Source organism: Trematomus bernacchii, unplaced genomic scaffold, assembly GCF_902827165.1.
Source record: "Trematomus bernacchii unplaced genomic scaffold, fTreBer1.1, whole genome shotgun sequence".
Taxonomy (NCBI): domain Eukaryota; kingdom Metazoa; phylum Chordata; class Actinopteri; order Perciformes; family Nototheniidae; genus Trematomus; species Trematomus bernacchii.
In genome coordinates this window covers 11,077,581-11,096,778 of record NW_022987313.1, presented here as the reverse complement: position 1 = coordinate 11,096,778, position 19,198 = coordinate 11,077,581, and the positions used below count along the sequence as shown (strand labels likewise).

General features: G+C 41.0%; 1 protein-coding gene and 2 non-coding genes across 5 annotated transcripts in view; all 3 read left to right on the top strand.

Moving 5' to 3' along the window:
• Positions 1-18,188, top strand: part of arhgef10 (Rho guanine nucleotide exchange factor (GEF) 10) — a 50,339-nt gene extending 32,151 nt beyond the window's left edge. For all 3 annotated transcript variants that reach the window (XM_034122103.1, XM_034122174.1, XM_034122026.1), the window contains 8 exons: positions 1,635-1,721; positions 2,564-2,790; positions 3,236-3,393; positions 6,698-6,840; positions 8,782-8,956; positions 15,523-15,645; positions 16,231-16,745; positions 17,324-18,188. In XM_034122103.1, the coding sequence (XP_033977994.1) occupies positions 1,635-1,721; positions 2,564-2,790; positions 3,236-3,393; positions 6,698-6,840; positions 8,782-8,956; positions 15,523-15,645; positions 16,231-16,745; positions 17,324-17,359 (1,464 nt within the window). In that variant the 3' untranslated portion in view covers positions 17,360-18,188. The remainder of the gene's footprint in view (positions 1-1,634; positions 1,722-2,563; positions 2,791-3,235; positions 3,394-6,697; positions 6,841-8,781; positions 8,957-15,522; positions 15,646-16,230; positions 16,746-17,323) is intronic.
• trnai-aau lies at positions 771-844 on the top strand. The gene has a single exon. It is a non-coding gene; the product is annotated as a tRNA-Ile (tRNA).
• trnai-aau lies at positions 1,325-1,398 on the top strand. Its single transcript has one exon. It is a non-coding gene; the product is annotated as a tRNA-Ile (tRNA).
• Positions 18,189-19,198: the final 1,010 nt, after the last annotated feature.

Genomic DNA, 19,198 nt, shown 5'->3' with positions numbered 1-19,198 from the left:
TGTCTGAATGTTCTTATCTCAGTCATGTGTGTGTGACTGTGTCCTAAATACCAAACTGCATGTCTTTACAGTATTCAATGGATTATGTCTACTAGCAGTGTCTGATCAGTTATCATCCTTTTAAAAGGCTTAAAAATGTATGATGTCCAGCATTTCAGTTGGTTACAGTGTGATGCCATCGGGGCTTGATCCACCGACTAGAAACACAGGAAACAAGCTAATAGCAATGTCACCATTAAATGATATTGGTTTATTTGTTATTACACTGATTTGTGGAATGGACAACACAATGTTAAGATCATGAGTCATTTAGAATAATTTATGTCACTCTGAGGCCCTTCCTAAACCTCGCATAGTACTTAACATGACCTTTTAATCATTTGAATGTCTTTCACTCCTCTCAGTGCACTAAGGAATGGGTTCAAAATAAATGGCTTCCTTTTTTGTTTGTTTGTTGGACTGCAATTTGGGACTTGAATTTGTATATTTAAGTCTTGTGTATTGGAGGGGTGCCCTAGTTGGAATCCAGCAGCCACATTTGTTCCGCCTCTCAACAGGCCTCTACTGTGGTCAACAGAAGGTCATCAGTATAAATGTTGTTGTAAATCAGCTGTCTGAGTGTCTCTGTCTCAGTTTTTGTTGTGTGTAAGTGTGTGATTGCATTTGTGAGTCTCTGTGTACTTAACTCCATCTCTTCCCTATTATTAAACTCAGTATTATATATATACCTACCATCTTTTTGAAAGCATGCCATGTGGTTATTGTAAGTTGGCCGGTTAGCTCAGTTGGTTAGAGCGTCGTGCTAATAACGCGAAGGTCGCGGGTTCGATACCCGTACTGGCCAATAGTTATGGCAATTTAGCTCAGTTTGAAACAGAATTTCAAACGTTGACGTACGTAATGTAAAGTTAATCAGATAAACAATGTGACAGTACAATAATGCAAAAAATATGAATGTCTGTCCGATTTTGTGATATCAGCCAGAAAGAATTGAATAGCTCTTCCCCGGCATGCTACAGTACATCCTTCAACACATTTCATGAACACTAACAAACAAGGAAACATGGTAATCCTTACAAACAATTTCTAATGTTTCTTTGTATAGTTTTAAATGGGTGGATGCAGGTGTTTGTTTCAAATAGTTTGTGAGCATTTGAGTGCAAACAGGGTTAGCAAAAGTTCATGGACATTGTTTATACTAAGATGGTTATTTATGAATTGGCTCTTAAAAAATGACATGACAGTGATTTGTGGTGGTACAAGGATCACAGTATGTCACCAGCAGTGACATACCATAGATGATTAAAATAGCTGACAGTTTTCAGGCCGGTTAGCTCAGTTGGTTAGAGCGTCGTGCTAATAACGCGAAGGTCGCGGGTTCGATACCCGTACTGGCCATTCTGATTTTAGACTAGTAACAAGTATCAGATAACACTAACTATAAGGGTCATTTGGTGGGAGAAACATTGACATGTAGTTGATTTGACCCATGTTGGTGGACAAAATAGGGTTACTACAGGGGCTTAACATTTATATAGACACCAATAAAGAACAACCAGACACCTGTTTTCTCTATCCTGTGAATTCCTACATTATGACTTACTCGTCTGACCTGTCTTCATGTTGTGTGACAGGTGGAATGTGCCGTTCATAATCCAGAGCCCCACATCAACACAGAGAGCACAGCTGATACTCCGGTCGTGGGCCATGGCTGTGTCTGGGTGAGACATTTTCCCTTCTTTGTTCAGTAAAACAAACACTGTAGTAGCCAATATTTCAACAATTACATACATTAAAGAGTTTATTTCAATGTTTATAGTGGTTACCTACATGGGCTTCTTCCATCCAGAGGGAAATAACATTAGTAGTTCTGCTAATATACGTTCATGGGCCTCACCCCTGAAATTGGAGTTTTGGATTTAAGGGTTTAGTTAAGTGTGTTAAGTGGATTTAACAACTGTTCATTGGCAAATGGTATCGCTGTACTCTTATTTTCAGCACCCTAGATTATTTAGGTTTAACCACTTGAGTGTGGCTCTTAGTTTTGACTGAGAGCAGTTTTTCACTGTAGTGTGTTAGCTTAGTCAGATTTAGTTTTAATACGTTTTTGCTGTTCTTCATTTAAAATGTCTAATGTCCCCTTGGGAAAATAACCTTGGTTTCACTATAATTGCTTCATTACCTAAGTTTATAAGCAAAATAAACGGACTGTCATGACTGTGGTCATCACTGCTAATGCAGTGTTTTCCACCATCAGGGAAAACCTTGGGTCTGTTAAAGATATAAACATTTCTCTAGCTGGTTATTTTCATGGTGAGGTCCAATATAAACTCTATCAGAAAGATGTTAAACCGAGATATTAAATATTGTTTTCAACATAATCGTATGTTGTAGTAGATAATTATATACAGTTTGGTTTATATTATACATTTTTTACGTACTTTAAGTACTTCAGTCGTATGTCTATTTCTGATGTTTGCTTTTTTTTGTGTGCTAATACTGTGCCCCCAGTGCTGGGTCTCTCTAAGACAGACAAAACAAAAGGCTTTTAATCTGTGTTCAGGTTGCGAGTTGCACCAACCAGATGGGCCAGATATCCATCGTGGCCATGCAGAGCTCCAACCCTAAGGTGACTGAGTGTTTCAACGTGGAGTCCCGTATCCTCTGCATGACCTTCGTCCCTGCTGAGCAGCCTCAGGAGAACGGAGAGAAGGTTCCAGAAAAGAACTGTGTCCCTGCAGCGAAGGCCAGTGAGTCCCCCAGTGTCTGTCTGGGCATGGAGGAGGGCAGGTACAGAACATAGACAGTGTGCCTACAACAGTGTGCCTTTCATGTAATTTAATGTATAAAAGATACAGCAAGTGGTTCAATGATCCATCCAATGTCAGGTTGTATTTATGCATGTATACATGGGGAATGAAAGGATGAAAAACAAATGCATTTTCAAGAGTTTCTTCTATTTTGCCCCAAACTTTACTGTGGGTAATACTTTAACAAACCAGCTTCAGGGAACGTCAGAAAAAAACATCAGAAAAAGCATGTTTAAAACATTGAACTTGTTTCAGCAATAGAATAGATTTAATTAAATGTAATCATTCAAAGTGTCAAACACTGTCTCTTAAATCTCTTTAACTGCATCTACTACCAGAATGTTATAGTTGACAAAGAAGTCAAGTATTTTTAAAGAAGCACACTGTTGTAAGTTTGATCTAATTTCATTTCCTTTCTCCTTCAGTATCATTGTGTATAAGAGCAGCCAGCGATCAAAGAAAGTGCGCCTGCAGCATTTCTTCACCCCGGACAAGTCCACCGTCACCAGTCTAGTGTATAAGAAACACTGTCTGTACGTCGGCCTGGTCAGCGGCTCTGTGGCCGTCTACTCCAGATCACAAGGTGGGTGTTTAAGTCGAGGACGGGCTCAATTTGTGTATCTCTTCTGCTCATACTTCTGCCTTTGTAATGTTTGTTGATACTCTTAAATGGCTGTAATTGGAGCAATTACAGGGATAAATCACTGGTGTTATGGGAAACAGAAATGCATTCACTGAGTTAATTAGATTTGGTTTGAAAAATGTGTAGGCTGACAGTGTTTACCTCAATATTTAGTCTGCACCAGCCCTGAGTTTTGAAACCTGAACCATAATTGGCCAGGAACATGCATAGGAGCCCTGTTGCTGACTTTGTTACATTTAGAAACCCACTTCCCCTGACCTAATTCACCAAAAGCCTTCAGCACCATGTCTGATGACTTCTTCCAATAACAGGCAGAACTTGTCATGGGTTACAGTGCTACAACTTTTTGCAACACTAAATGAGAAGGGTTATTCTGTAGGTGTTTTTTTGTGGTGCATTGCTCTTACTTCTATGTTTCTGTCTCTGCGGTTGCCTTTGAGTGTGTTAGTCAGAGGCTCAGTGTGTAGCTGGGGGTCAGGGGTCACCTCTGCTCTGTGTTGAGGTTCTGTTCCCCTTTGCTCGGTTGTCTGGGAGAAGCCAATCTGTTTCACCGTGACCTACATTATGTCTTTTCCTCCCAGACGAGCTTAGGCGCATTAGAGGAGAGGATCTGAGCTGCACTATTCCCATAGTTATTCTTATTCTGTGTTTTGTTCCATCTCTTATTGGCATTGGCAGCCGTGCAAACAGTCTGAGCGTCTTCCTCTCAGCCTTTTATCTGTGTCACATAACGTTCTTGTTCAACCACCTGATATAAAGTTTAATAGTCTCACTTTTCAATGATTTATTTGTAAGTTATTTGTATATGCCTTTAACCTGGGTGCTTGAATGTTGCTGTTCTTTTTACATCATTATCTTTTTTTGTTATGCTATCTGTGTAAAGCACATTGCGCTCCCAGCTTGAAAAGTCCTAATACAAATACAATTATAAAAAATTAGTACATATTTCAGATCACAAGGGAACAGTCTTGTTATCCCTACATAAGTGTTATTCTCACTATCCTGTGATGCCACCAATGCTAGAGGCAGGTTTCACTAAGCTCAGTCACACACAGTCATGCACTCATATGACCCAAGATACATTTACAACATCTCCAAGAAAGAACATGCTCAATTCCTTCCTCTGTGGTTCTATTTAGTTGGCTTGCGTTTGCTGGAAAGAGATAGGAACATATAGAATATGGAAGAAGGCCTGAGGACAGATGAAGAGGAGGGAAAATATTCTCATTTATTCCACAGTTGAGTGACGGTTTGCCTGGCAGAAACAAACTGCGTGTATGCAACCGTTCAGGAATGTTCAAAGCGTCTCATTACTCCGTGTTTTGATGCACATGTTACTGTACCTCATTTACCCCCTCTATTCTCCAGTCATTACACTGGCACAGAGTATGCTGGTGTGTCAAAAGAAAATCCTAGAAGAAAATCCTGGCCCTAGATCTTGTGATTGTGATTTGTGTGGCATCTGTCACTGGAACATGAAGCCTGCTGCTTAAATGATGAGTCATAGCCGGTTAGAATAGGATAGCTGTACCCTGCATCCCCATTGTAACGATGTTCAAATACTCCGTGTAACCCTCTGCCTGTACCCCATTAGCATTTAAATTAGATTCATTGCAGAGAAAAGAGTTGGAAAAAATGATCCGCTTATGTGCTTTGATGTTACACTCACAGCTGATGAACCCTCACATTGAATTGTGACGATGCAAGACGGATGTTGCCTTGTTGTTGAAGCCATCAGTGCTGAGTTATCTTAGATGCTGTGTGTCTGATGCTGGCCGGGCAGCCTCATTCTGCCACGCTTGCTGTTACATTTTGTGACTGACTGTGTGAGAGATGGAGAAAGAAGGAGGCAATGATTCGACAAAAGGTTGCACGTCAGAGGCAGATACTCAGAACATAAACTCTGCTCTTGTCCATTCTTCCATCCTGCATCTTCCTACTTATCCTCATTGAGAGATTAGTTTTCTGCTTCAGATTTGAAAGAATAAGACAAATTAGCTGCTTGGTTTGTGCTGCTGTTTGCGCTGTTAAAGGTCATTTGTTACACCTGACATGAAAGAATGCTACAGTTGAAAAAGTGCGAGGTGTGGGCAGACTTACATAAGACTGAAAATTGGCACTCCTGTATTTCTTTTTCCACTGCTCCTTTTTTTCTTCCTCATGTACCTGCAGAGTATGATTGTTAAAAAAATATACACAGGGCATTGCTGGAATGCTAATCCCACCTAGCCCCTGTAGTGGGAGATTACCCTCACTTCCTCACTCATTACTGTACCCCTGAAAGAAAGAACATCTCTCCCTGCATGGCACCTCAGCCTTCAATAGCCGCCTTTGTGCCTCCGCTTGACAAACACCATTGGTGAGGCCTCGTTCACTTCCTGGCCTAGATTAGCTGAGGGAATGTGGTATCTGAAGGAAATGAAGGCTGTATTCAATACAAGCCCTTCTAGTAAAAGGTACATGCCAGTTTTACTGGTTTAAATTCTACGGAATCCCAGAGAAAGAAAGATTGTGGAGATCCTTTTTCAAAGTCTCATCAACATTGTTTTCACTCCTGTGTTAATGAATCAACCACATGTTAATGGGGATTTGTCAATTGTTTAAACATTTTTTGACTTCATCTATGAAAATGGTGCTTTGGTGGATATATTTTTATATTTTTTAAGAAAGGCAGCTTGTGGCTTCCGTACATTCCCATATCTGTATATAAAATGAACCGAATATAGACCTTCTTTCTGTCCAACAAACTTACATTTTCTCCCATTTTCTGACTCCAAACCAGAAGATAGACTGGTCACACAGAGATGTAATGTGTTGATATTTATAAAGGCACTGCATGTGGTGTTTTTTTGCAGTTGAGCTGGCACTGTAGGTGCCTGGGCACATGTAGAACGGAGTGTGTAGGAGGTGTGTGTGGGATAGAGCTCGGCTCTGACTAATGCCTAGCAGCCCATCTATATTCATAGGCTTTAAAAACCATCAATGGCCACTCCACCAGCATTAGCAGAGTCATAAATGCAAATGACCTTTTCAGGCGACACTTATAAAGACAGAGTGTCTATCATTGTGTCTTCCTTTAACATTATAATCCATTCATCTTCTACATAAACATCGCTGGAGGTTAACATAGCAAAAGAGAATGTAATAAATAATACTATAATGTTTGCATATAAAGTGCATTTTTTGGTAAGAATGTTTTGTAAAATGCTAATTGTAAGTAATGCCAGTTTTGTGTTTGTTACAGATGGTTTGTGGAGCCATGAGAAGCCTAAGGTGCTGAAACTGGGAATCCTGCCAGTGAAGGCCATGCTGGCAGTGGAGGAGCACCTCTGGGCTTCATCAGGTGGACAGGTCTTCATCATCAGCACCCTCACACACTCCATAGAGGTAAGAAGCCTAGCTCTGATACTGTTACCATACCTACATTAGAAAGGATCTAAGTCCTGAAAGGCAAGTAAGAACACTAATTCTGGTGATCCATTTTCTTTAAAACAGGTCAAATCAAAATAATAATCTTTCTAGGTTACTCGTATTAATTACAAAAACAGGTGAAAAAAAGACAAAATAATTTGTGTTTGCTTCTGAATAGTTTACAAATGAGTATTCACTCTAAACACAAGGTAACCAGAGTATGTTTTTGTATTAGCAACCTATCTAACATTACGAGTTCACCTGGAAGAATACATGAATGCTTTAAGTCTTATTTCGAAAATGGGTTAGTTATGCAATTCAGACTCGTGTGGCTGATTGAGTATTACAACAACAAACAGAGAAAAAATGTTGATCAACAATATTCTCAAACATTTTTCCCTACTTGTCCTTCTTGAAAAAAAAAGAAGTAATTAAAGATATACTAGATAAGATACTAGATATACTTTTAAAGTTTTCTTAATTCATACACAGGAGAGAAAACGATTTAGATCAGACTTTTTCTTCTCACTTGCCTCTCAGGGCTTCCATACAGAGCACATCATCGTGTGTGTTATAAATAAACCTTTGTATAACTGTTGGAAAGTTAAGACGTGTAACAATTTGAGTGCGGATATAAAGTATTCTTTGTCAGGGAGATCTCCCAAGAAGCAGTCTGTGTAAACTGCGGTCTGCCTCTAGCTGTTGAACGTCCCACATTTCCCTTCCCGGGAATTCTTCTTTCCATATCCTTAAATATAATTGGTATTCCCTGTGTGCGTTCTGGCCTGGTTCATGGAATGGAAGCACCTGCCATGAGTACAGGAATAGCACCGTTCCTGTGACATGCACTCACTAATAATCTGTTTAGCCTCATTAAGCTCATTATGTCGGACCACCTGCCTGCCTCGCTCTCTTTTCCTCACTGAGGAGTTAGTCCAACATGGTGACAGGAAGTTAAACAGAGACAGAGAGACAGAGACGGATGGTGAGATGGATACAAATAAACAATTAAGTCATAAATAAATCATCAAATAATTAATCAAAGGTAAATGCAATATAAGTACTAATGTGTGCAAAACAAATCAAGGAAGTCACATTTACATCTCATGCTCCTTCATCACCACATTTTTTACGTTTATAACCCTGTTCTGACACTTGCTAATGGACTCTCCTTGGCCAAATAAAACTCCACCTACATGTAAAGCAATGTGTGGGGAGATTATGTAACCAGTGGAGATGGAAAAAGCTCCGTTTATTGGTCTCCAGCAACAGAAAACCCTAACCTTACTCACAGTACATATTTAAAACTAATCTTGTTCGCAACATCATCCATAAACCAACATATTAGGTGCATTTGGCAGAAACACATTTTCGATGGTGAAGTATAATCGCAGGATCCCAGACATTATAATCACAGACAATGCACGGGCTGCTTGAGACTGAACAAACCCTCTGTGGGTTGGTTGCTTTTGAAATAGTTAGTTTTAGGTCACATACAGCAAACACAAGAGTCTTTTTCTAACCTTAGCTTTCACTCATAGGCTGACAGTCAAACTTAAACAGCCCGACAACAACCTGTGACACAAAACAAACAGCCGCCAGAGGTAAAATATATATAAAAAAGAACCTTAGATTGAATATCTTATATTGCACAAGCAACCAAGCAAACATTTTTGGGGTAAAATGCAATGCTAAGCTCAGTTTGATGGCTATATAGCTCATTATTGGTAACCAGGTAATTAACCTGAGCCACAGAATATTGAATAGCATGCAAATGAAATTCTTAAAGGTCTTTTTATTTTTGTTTTAGTCTTAGTACATCTGTGAAAAATCCTTACAAGTCTCAGATTTCACTTGGTTATATTCTGAATTAAGTAAGTAATAACGTAATGCCTAAATCCTTTCTCCCACCTCCAGAGGCAGCTGGAGGCCCACCAGGAGGAGGGCATGGTGGTGTCCCACATGGTGGTGGCCGGGGTCGGCATCTGGATCGCCTCCAGCTCCGGCTCCACTCTGCGCCTCTTCCACACCGAGACCCTGGAGCACCTGCAGGACATTAACATCGCCACACCTGTTCACAATACCCTGCCTGGTAAGACACATACAACGTTCATTTCCAGGCTGATATGATCTTTCTAAATATCAGCATAACTGGGACCAGACTCTTATTCAACACAATGTAAGCCTTATTATTATTATTAGTATTATTTGAGTTAAAAGGATCTGTCCAAAGTCAAGAAACAGATTTGTAAAATAACACCCACGTTTGTAGTTCAAATATTACGCATCAGAGTCAGAATTAAGTCCACCTACATGGCTTTGTATTATTGTTTTTCTCTTTGTTTCCATCCCACACCAACATTTTATTTTGTTGGACAAATACAATCTGGATGGGATTTTCAAGTTACATCTCCAAGGTAACCAGAGGAACATTCCTGTCATGCCAGAGGGAGTTTCTCTCCCACACACTCCTCCCCCCTCCCAGCCTGAAACGCCTCCATTGGACTCCTTTGTTCCTTCCGTGACATAGTGACATCACTATATAACACTTGTGTTACTTTTGGCTAGCACTCTTACACATTGTACGTGATAGGCTAAGGGGCAGGACATCAATAAGCGGTTGGCCAATCACAACAGAGCCGGCCAGCTAACCAATCAGAGCAGACTGGGCTCTGGTTTCAGACAGAGGGTGAAAAGAGGTGCTGCAGCACAGGCAGTATGAGAAAAATAAAGACCTTTTTTAACATTAAATAATGGTAACATGTCACAGTAGAAGCACATGGAAAATATGAACCTGAACATTTGCATAATATAGCCCCTTTAAATGAAAAGTGTAGAATTCACAAAGATCGGATGCCTGTTTAACCTGCTGATGTAATTACTTTTCTTTCTTGTTGGTCGTTCTTAAAATAAATCTTTTTAAATCTTTGATGTTATATCCTAGACTGTAACTAATAGAAAAACATACCATAGTGTTAGTATTCAGAGCCTTGCGGTTCCAAACATTCAGTCATGGTGATTCTGTGGTCTTACCACCTTTACCACTTCAAAAGCACTGCCTCTCTCTGCCTGCCCTTGAGTGTCAGTCAGTAATGCGATCCGTACGCCTGAGTGAGACTGAAAGCTTTTAGAGAGTGTCAAACTGACTGACTGACGAAGAACAGCAAAGAGTAGTTGTTCACTCTTCTGATATCTGATATTGTGATCATCTAGTCAAATATACTTATGCAGAGACATCCCAGCGTCTTTGAGTGTGATGCAAGTCCTGCAATGACCTCATGTTTTCAAGGTGCTGTCAGTAATTATGTGACATCAGTGCTCAAACAGACAGCTCTTGTTATGGCAGGTGTGTCATGCTCTCGTCCTCCTTAAGTCTAAACAGTGAATCAGGAACCTCTTATTTTGTCTCTATTCTGAGCGTTGCATAAGGGAAACTTTTCACCTCATAAAATCATATTAAAGGAAACTTAGTGTGCTCTGAAAGAGGCCGAACACTTGTGAAAACAAATAATGGGATGTCCTTTTGATAAGTGGCCAAACAACCGACATTATGAAGTATTACATCACATTTCAATAGCTAATGGCTGAGCTAATGGAGTTCAGCACAAAATAGTGTCCCCCAACTATCTTAAAGGTTAATGGTACCATCAAAACATTTTTTTTGGTCTTACTAACACTTACATCAACCTTTATGACAGATAAAACTAGACCTATCTGTATTAAACATAAACAACAATGTGGGAGTACCTGCAGGTTGGCCCGTGAGTGCAGTGATTCTCAGAACAGTGGTTTGTTCCTATTTGAAGAGCGATTTACTGCACTTAATGGCCCACCTTTAATCTCTGACTGTGTAAGGCACTGCAGATGTAAACCTGTCATTACCAGGTAGTAACACTGCAAAACAGCATCAAAGGCGATTGGACACCAGAAGGGTAGCGAGCTAATGTGTTTAGAAATGAGCTTTGTTACTATAGGTACCTTCGTCATCACAGTGGATTACGTTGTATTTAGTGTGTGGCAGTTGGTTGGTTGTGAAACAGTTTCCTGCCGTGTGTGTTTAAGCCAATGTTGTCGCTGTCCAACCGAATGACTGTCAGTGTGACTTTTGTCCCTGGCTGAAGTCATGGAAGTGGCGTGCTGCTGCTTCAGATCTTGTAATCTGCTGCGTTACATCATCTTGACCCAAAAACACACAGCCTAAAAGAATGAGTGTAGTTTTTTGGGTGGGGTTTCTTGTTGCTTCCGTCAGAATTTGGGAAGTCCACCGCTGCTGCGTTCAATCCCTTTTCCCTCTGTGCTGAGTAATGCAGACAGCTGCGGTTTGGCATGCACTTCCCTCATTCTTCTTTGTTGTGTTGTCTGGGTGTTTGTCTTTTTTTGGCAGTCATCTCATTGCTTTCCTCTTGATTGCATTAAGGTTGGTTTCTTAAATTAGATCTGGATCTGGGTTTAGTTTTCTGTTGACAGCTGTGGTTGTTCTGTATGTGTATTGGTGTGTGCAGTTGATGACTAGCCTGCAGTTGTTCTGTGCGATCTCATCTTCAGCATCATTAGCAGTGCTTAGCTCAGCTTGGACTAAACTGAGGGAACATTTAGGCTCCTCTATTACCGCCACAAGGTAGCAATAACGTTAGGAAAAGCACCAGAAGTATTCAGCTAAATGACAAAGAGAATCTGTTGAGGTTGTGTAACATCTGCTGAAGCAGGGCACTTCAAGCTGAATTGATTAATCAGCAGAATGTCAGATCTTATGTAATAAGCTGTTGGGAGTTGCTTTTAAATACCACTTAGCTGTATGAGCAGCTGTATGAGCAGCTATGAATCCAATGCTGTGAACACTTCAACAAATCCACTCGCAGCTTTTAGTATCCATGGCTACAAGTGGTTAAATGTGGCACAATGGTTAGCAGAGGAAACCTATTTATGAACAGTACTGGCAACAGAAGAAACGCTGAATTTGCAAGTTCCTTAAGGAAATCCATAACCGCATGTAAAAAAGTAAAATAGCTTGGAGTGTCTACACTGACTTGATATACTGACTCTGATACGCAGTGTGTAGAGAGGCCTCTTTGTCAGACAGATGTGAATGATAAAAGCAGCCTGCTTTTGCCCATACTAGTTAATAAGATCCATGCAATCGCAAAGGAAGCTGGTCCTGGGACAGACCACAACACATGAACGCTTTCATCCTCTGGGCCTCGCCATTAGGAGCTCACTTCCTCTGATAACAGTATTGGGTCCCTGGACTGTCGGTAATCATGGAAGTCAAACGCTTTTAATGAAGCAGTCGCATGAAGTCCATCTATATCTGCCGCGCTCTCTGTGGTCTGTTGTGATCTGGGATTTTCCAGAACGCTCCACGGTGGTGTTTATCACCGCTGGCTGCCGCTGTGGAACAGAATGAGACCAAAAAATGTGCTGTTTCTGCACAAACTCCGATGTAATTGGAACTGCCAACCAAACACTTTGGTCAGGAGGGACGGCCTGTAATCGATGTCAGTGTGATGGGTCTTCAACTGCTATCCTGGGCTCCATTAAAGAACATTTACTGAGACACAAGCTAAACATAGTATGAGAAAATGACAAGAAGGGACTCTGTTTTAATTTGATTTCTGCGTCCCTATTTTCCAGGAAGTCTACATTATTTAGGAGGGATATTGTATTACAGACCCTAATACACTTTTGAATTGTCCACAGAACACACAATCAGACTAACAATTGGAGACATGGGGCGTTGTCTTCAGTGTGAATGCCTCTCTGAATGCAGGAGGTTTTCCAGAGGTGGGGTTATTCTTCTCATGTTCATGCATGTTGGAGGAATTGCTCCAACATGCTGTCTGCGATGGAGGGAGTTAGCGGAATTCGCTAACTCCCTCCATCGCAGACAGGAGTTCCTTATCCAGGCGCTAAACCTGCAGCTAGCTGACACGCTGTAATAGCCGTCATTTGCACTGTAACTCGAGGCTAGTGTTTTTTGAAGAATCATATGTCTCATGTTTTAGAGTAATTTAGTGGTATTAGGAGTTAATTGGGTAATTATTTCGGGATTGTGCTGTAAAAACATACACCTTTTTCTCCACATTCCCATGTCTTACTATCACACGTTTGTCTCCACATTCCCATGTTTTACTATCACACGTTTGTGTCCATATTCCCATGTCTTATATTCTTCTGAGTTAGACATAGTCATAGAAATGTGCATTTTCTATTTTATTAAACTTATTTGGGACCACATTTCTTTTCCAAAGTCAAATTAATACGGGACGAGGACAAAAGCTATAATAAAGTCATTAATACAAAATAAATGCTCATAAAATGCACATATTAAAGAAAAAGTGAGGCAAATCATATCGTAAATAAAATTATAAAAAATAATAATAATAAAGTACTGCCAGAAGCAGTAGTCCTCCGATAAGTGTGTACAGCCTGTACCGTGGGGATGTCTCAGAGGATGGCTGCTGTGCTGAGGGTCTGTCTGCTGCTGCTCTGTGACCTAAATAGGCAGCCATGCGTGGCCTGATGGGAGACAAACATCAGGGGGGGGGGTCAGTAAATAACACCTACAGCCATGCTATTGTTTCTACGCCACCATTGTTGCACATATCCCAACACCAATAAGACGCTTATTCCTGAGTGATCATCCACTCCCTCACAGATGCTAGGATTAAACATGATAGGACTGGATGATTTACTGCAGCTGCAATGTGCCGAAGCTCCAGTTAAAACGTGTCCTCATGTGATACTTAACTTGAAAACATTCAGATTGACATGGAAAGTTATGATTCTTCATGATCAGTGAAGTATGCAGTGTGTAATTATTCCAAGATATGTGTGACACTGCCAGTGATTGAAATGACATCTCTGTCTCGCTTACTAAAAGCTAACCCTATTTAGCTTCGCTGGCTTGGTTGTTGTTCACTCCATATCGCAGCAACTATAAGAACGATTCCTCTGAAATACTCTACAACTTTGGGGATTTCTTTTAAATGTTATATAGATATCTCCAGAAGATGACCTCTTGACACTCTTGACACCTTGACCTTTCTTGTCTCCAAACCATGAGTTTTAAACTTCCTGTGAAATTTGGTGTATATTTAAGTTATCCCTTCCAAACTAATTATAATTGATAACCCTCTGATGCTGTACTTATGACATTTTAGCAAGCTGAAAAGCTAAACTATAATTGGTCATGGTAAACATTATACTGTAGCTACAAGATATCAACATGTTAACACTGTCATTGTTAGCATGTTGCCATGCTAGCGTTAAAACACTGCTGTAGTTCACATCCACACAGAGCCGTTAACGTGCTGTATTTCTATAAAATACACAGTACCCTTAACCTTTTCCAACGTGAATTTGATAGACAAATGGAGTAACGTAAAACCAGGGTATAGCTTGCTAAGATAGAGACTGAAATTGTGCTGATGCGAGCTATTTCTAGACTGAAATAGTGTATTTTTGTAATGTTTGGGATTTGCTCCTCCCTCCTGCTGTTGGTTGTCAGGACTAAGTGCAGATCAAAGTGGGTCTCTGGTGCAGGATCAGGGCCAGAGCCGGGCACTGTTGACGTTCACTCTGGGTTTATTTTAGTTCACCCTCTGGGTGGGGAACTCCAAATATTATGAAAGGAGGAAGTTGAGCAAGGCCCCCACCAGCAGACTGTGTGATTCTGCTAAGGCTGGGCCCTCATTAGAAGCACATGTGGGCAGGACTCGGGCCCCGGCCCTTTACTGTACGTGGCTGCCTATCTGCCGTGATTTCTGGAAGTATTGCAGGATGGCGTGCGTGTGCCCCATGCAGAGGGTCAGCTCCGGGGGGGGGGGGTCAGGCCGAGAGGGTCAGGCCGAGAGACTGGCAGTACTTTTTCCTAAAGCCCAAGAGGATTACTTTGAAGGAGGAAACTCAAGTCAAGCTGTTACAGCAGGAATGACTCATGACAGTCTCGCCTCCCACATAGCAGGACCAAAAAGACTGTTATTGCAAAACCCCAGATTCTTAGTACAATCATAAAAATGTCTTACGACATGCCATTTCTTTGCTCTGCTTATTCCTGAAAAAGATCCCGTGTGGGGACGGTGTGATGCGAGTGCCAAGTTCCACATAATAAGTCGTCTAACACAGAGCGCTGTCAGCAGGCTGGCTCTATCTGAAGGGCGCTGTTAAACTAACAATCCCGGCTTTGACAGTCCGAAGAGGCATCTCAGAGATGTTTCCGACCAAGAGGGAAGAGAAAAGGTCGGGTCGGATCGTCCTGTGGGTAGCTGCCTCCGAGGCAGAGCCCCTCGCTTAATTACAGCTTTACGCTTCACTCGGTCTGTAACAAAACACTTTTGTGTTTGTTTGCTTGACTCAAAGTGGTGCATTTTGCTGTGTACAGACGCTTGAAAAGAGCAGCTTTTATCCTGGCTCCTCTTCACGTTGCCCTGGAGACAAACATTTTTGAGCATGCTTTCTTTGCACAAATGCCCCCGCCCACTGAGAAGATACACCTCCCCTCCTCCCTCCCTCCCTCCCCCGCACCACACTGTAGTCAAATCACAGTTCTCTGATTTTTCAGGATACATATGAACACTTTGCAACTGTGTTCACCAGGAAGCATTTGTTAGCTTTTTTTTTTCTCTAAATGTCACAAACTAAATTGTATTTTGTTCACAGGGAGCCAGAGAGTGTCAGTGAGCAGCCTGCTGGTCTGTCATGGTCTGCTGCTGGTGGGGACCAACCTGGGGGTCACTGTGGCCCTCTCTGTCCCCCGACTGCAGGGCATCCCCAAGGTCACAGGTAACACCCAAACAGCACTGCATCACATATTGCTATGTTCTGACATATAGGCCTATTACAAAGGATTATTTTCATAACTAATGGGTTGATTTAGATTCATGATTTAGACAAGGCAAAGAAAACAAATCATTTCTTTCAATAATATTTATTTTATTCAATTTTATCAAGTTACCACTCATGCTAGTGACACAGCCATACAAAGCTAACATCAGTGCGCACTAATGGAGACTTAGAGTTTGGCAGCTGCTGCAACCAAGAACACAGTTAACAGCAATATCATTATTTTTTTAGAAGCTAATTAGCGCAATTATTAGTTGGTTTTACAGATATGATTAACATTGGTTGTTCAAGCAAAGGGAACTCGGATGAATGAAACTAAATGGAAAACTAGATGGTTATTGAAACAACAACCAACTTTAGCAAAGCTTTACTTACTCTAAACTTCACAAGCTATCATATGGTTGTCAAAAACAAAGTGGAAAATCCAACGTATACAGGTTTTGGGGAAATATCACTTTCACTTAATGTATACAGGAGATATATAATAAAGTGTGTGAATGTTAAAGTGTGTGTTCCTGTGGTCAGGGCGGGGCATGGTGTCCTTACACGCTCACAACGGTCCGGTGAAGTTCCTGAGCGTGGCTGCTGCGGTGTGTAACCGGCCCTCTGGCCCTGCATCATCCAACCCCCCCACCTCAGTGCAGCCAGCAGACACAGAGGATGGGGAGACCTCACAGCCCCCCCCAGACTCAGCCACGTCTCCCCCTCAGGGACGCGGCGTGTGGTTGGGGGAGGCGGGCTGCACCTCCATGGCTCTCCAGGACTCCATGTCCTCATCCTGCAGCTCCTTGGCTCCGTCCCAGGGCTCCCTGGAGCACGGGCCGGAGGACGGGGCCCTCTATGATACGCTGCACGACCCGGCCCACCACCTGAGGGGCCGCCGGGCCAGCAAGGTGGACGTCAGCTCTCTGCTGGTGGTCTCCGGAGGGCTGGGCCACCGCAGGGTCAACAAGAAGACCAAACAGTCTCGCCATGACGACACCACCTCCACCATCATGGTCTGGCAGATCCCCCTACTCAACATGTACCAAAGCACCTCGGTAGGTTGGAAATAACGTTTTAACAATAAACAAAGAAAAATGCAATGCTTATTTTATAATATGGAGAATAATAAGGGCTGATACAAAAAAATATATATATAACTAATTGTAAAATGTATTCTTAAAATAATGAATAAATTCACCACTCTATAATGTAATGCCTAAAAGTCACCATAAATAAATATTAAAGTAAAATAGACATTAAATATATGAATTGTATTGATGCAGTTAATTATTTAGCTGAAGCAACTTAAACTATGGTTAAATTCAAGTACAAACTAAAATATTATAAAGATAAATACATAAATGTGTGAATAAATGAAATGAAAGGTTGATTAATTAAAATATAATATAATACACAAATGTGTAAATATGTACATATATATTAAATATATATACACAAAAAAATGTAACATTTGATATTGAATGTTTAATTTATGCTGACAATTAATCCTTAAAATACATAGTTATTTGTTTATTTAAGCATTTATTTAAGCATTTAACTAAATAATAAGTTATGGTTTTGTTTAAACTATGAGTATCTTACCTACATTTTCTGTCTCTCTTCTCTCTTCCAGGTCAGAGCAGCGCTGCACACTCACAAGGAGATCTGACGTTACATTTCACATTATGGATGGATCAAAACTGAAACCAGGAGTCCATCACACACTCCACAATACTCTGAGGATGTTTCTAATGATGTCTAAAAAACTAAGGATCAATATAACCACTCAATCATGATGCTTCATGAGCAAACAACTCCCCACAGGCCAGTCAGAAGTTATACTGTATTTGTTATGCTTGTTTAAAAACACTGAAAGGTCTTTATTTTCACCCTCTGATAAAGTTGTTGTTCTGTAACATGGCTAACACATCCTCCACAGTGTTTGTGCCATACAGTGGACTGTGTAGGACTGCAGTATTCACATCAGTGTTGAAAAGAAAGGAGACTTCCTCCTGCTTGAAAGGCGTGTACGGTAACGATGGCGCTTTGAATCTGTTACATTAAGGTTTTATTAAGATTGGGATTAGGTTTGAGTAAAGGAAGAGTTGTAAATATGAAGTATGACAACTCAGGATCACCTGTTTTGGAGTCAGAGGAAGGTTCTGTGTTTATATGGAATCAAATCCTGTTATTATTGGACCAGCTTGGTGCTCGTACCATTCTGTTACCAGAGGGAAGGGATTTAAAGAAGGTGAAATATTGATGACTGAATTAGTTTGGGAAGGCTTGATGAGAATCACTGGCTGGCCAGGTTTCTGTTCATAAAGGCACAAAAGAGTTGTTATCACTAGGAGAGATGTTTCCCCCCCAATGTATCCCCCCTTTTTGTCTCACATAAGAATATTTAAAAAAAGAAAAAAAGCTTTATACTTTTGTCACAGTTTGTTTGTACTTCTGTAATGTTTATTAACAAATTCATAAACTCTTTTATTGAAAAACCTTGTGTATTTCATCATTCAAAGGATCCGTGTGAGTTTGAATCAACATTTCTTTAATTAAATGTCCACTTATTTTAACTTTTGTTCCATCAGGAGTGGTATTTAATTGATGACTTGATTCTTGGGAAATACAAATGAACATTTTCTGTAATTTGTACAGCCAAGAAAATAACGCTGAGAAGTTGGCATTGTTGTAAAGCAGTGCGCTAAAGATGGCTAAAGCTAACAGATATTGGTAATATTTAGAGGTCACCTATTATGCAAAATTCACTTTTTCACGTCTTTTATACATAAACATGTGTCCCCTCTGTGTAAAGAGATTCTGAAAGTGTCAGGAACAAAGATTCGCTCACTTTTTGTCCTGATCCATTTATATAAAAACCTGTCTGAAAATGAGCTGATCAGATTTTGGCCACTTTATAATGTCACCTTATCACCTGAATCTCCTCCGAGAGCACCATTGTGTTTTTTTGAACTAAATATCTCGCAGAGGGGCGTGAGGAGTGGCTCCTTATTTTCATCTAAAGCAGGGGTGCCCAACCAGTCGATCGCGATCAACCGGTTGATCGCGGGGAGATTCCCAGTCGATCGCGAGATGTGTCTAAAAATAGAACAACAATATTCTGTTTTATCGTTAATGTCCTATAACATAATCTTCCTGTGCCAGAATAATGCACTTGAACGCATCAAAGCTTTGTGATTGGCCGGCGTGACCCCATGTGTCGGGGCGTGGCTGGTGGGCAGTGGGCACTAGTTCGCTGACGTTGTCCGTGGCAACAGGAGTGACAGTCCGCACACACACAAGACCGCATTTATGGCAGAAGCAAAAAAGCCCAAAATATATCATTTTCACTCCGAGTGGGAGGATGATTATTTTTGTATCCATTCCAATTCAAAGTCCTTCTGTCTCATCTGCAATGCGAGCGTGGCTTTATCGAAGAAGGGTAATTTAGCAGCGGCATTTCAAAACAGTGCACAAACGCTACGAGACGGAATTCCCTCCTAATTCT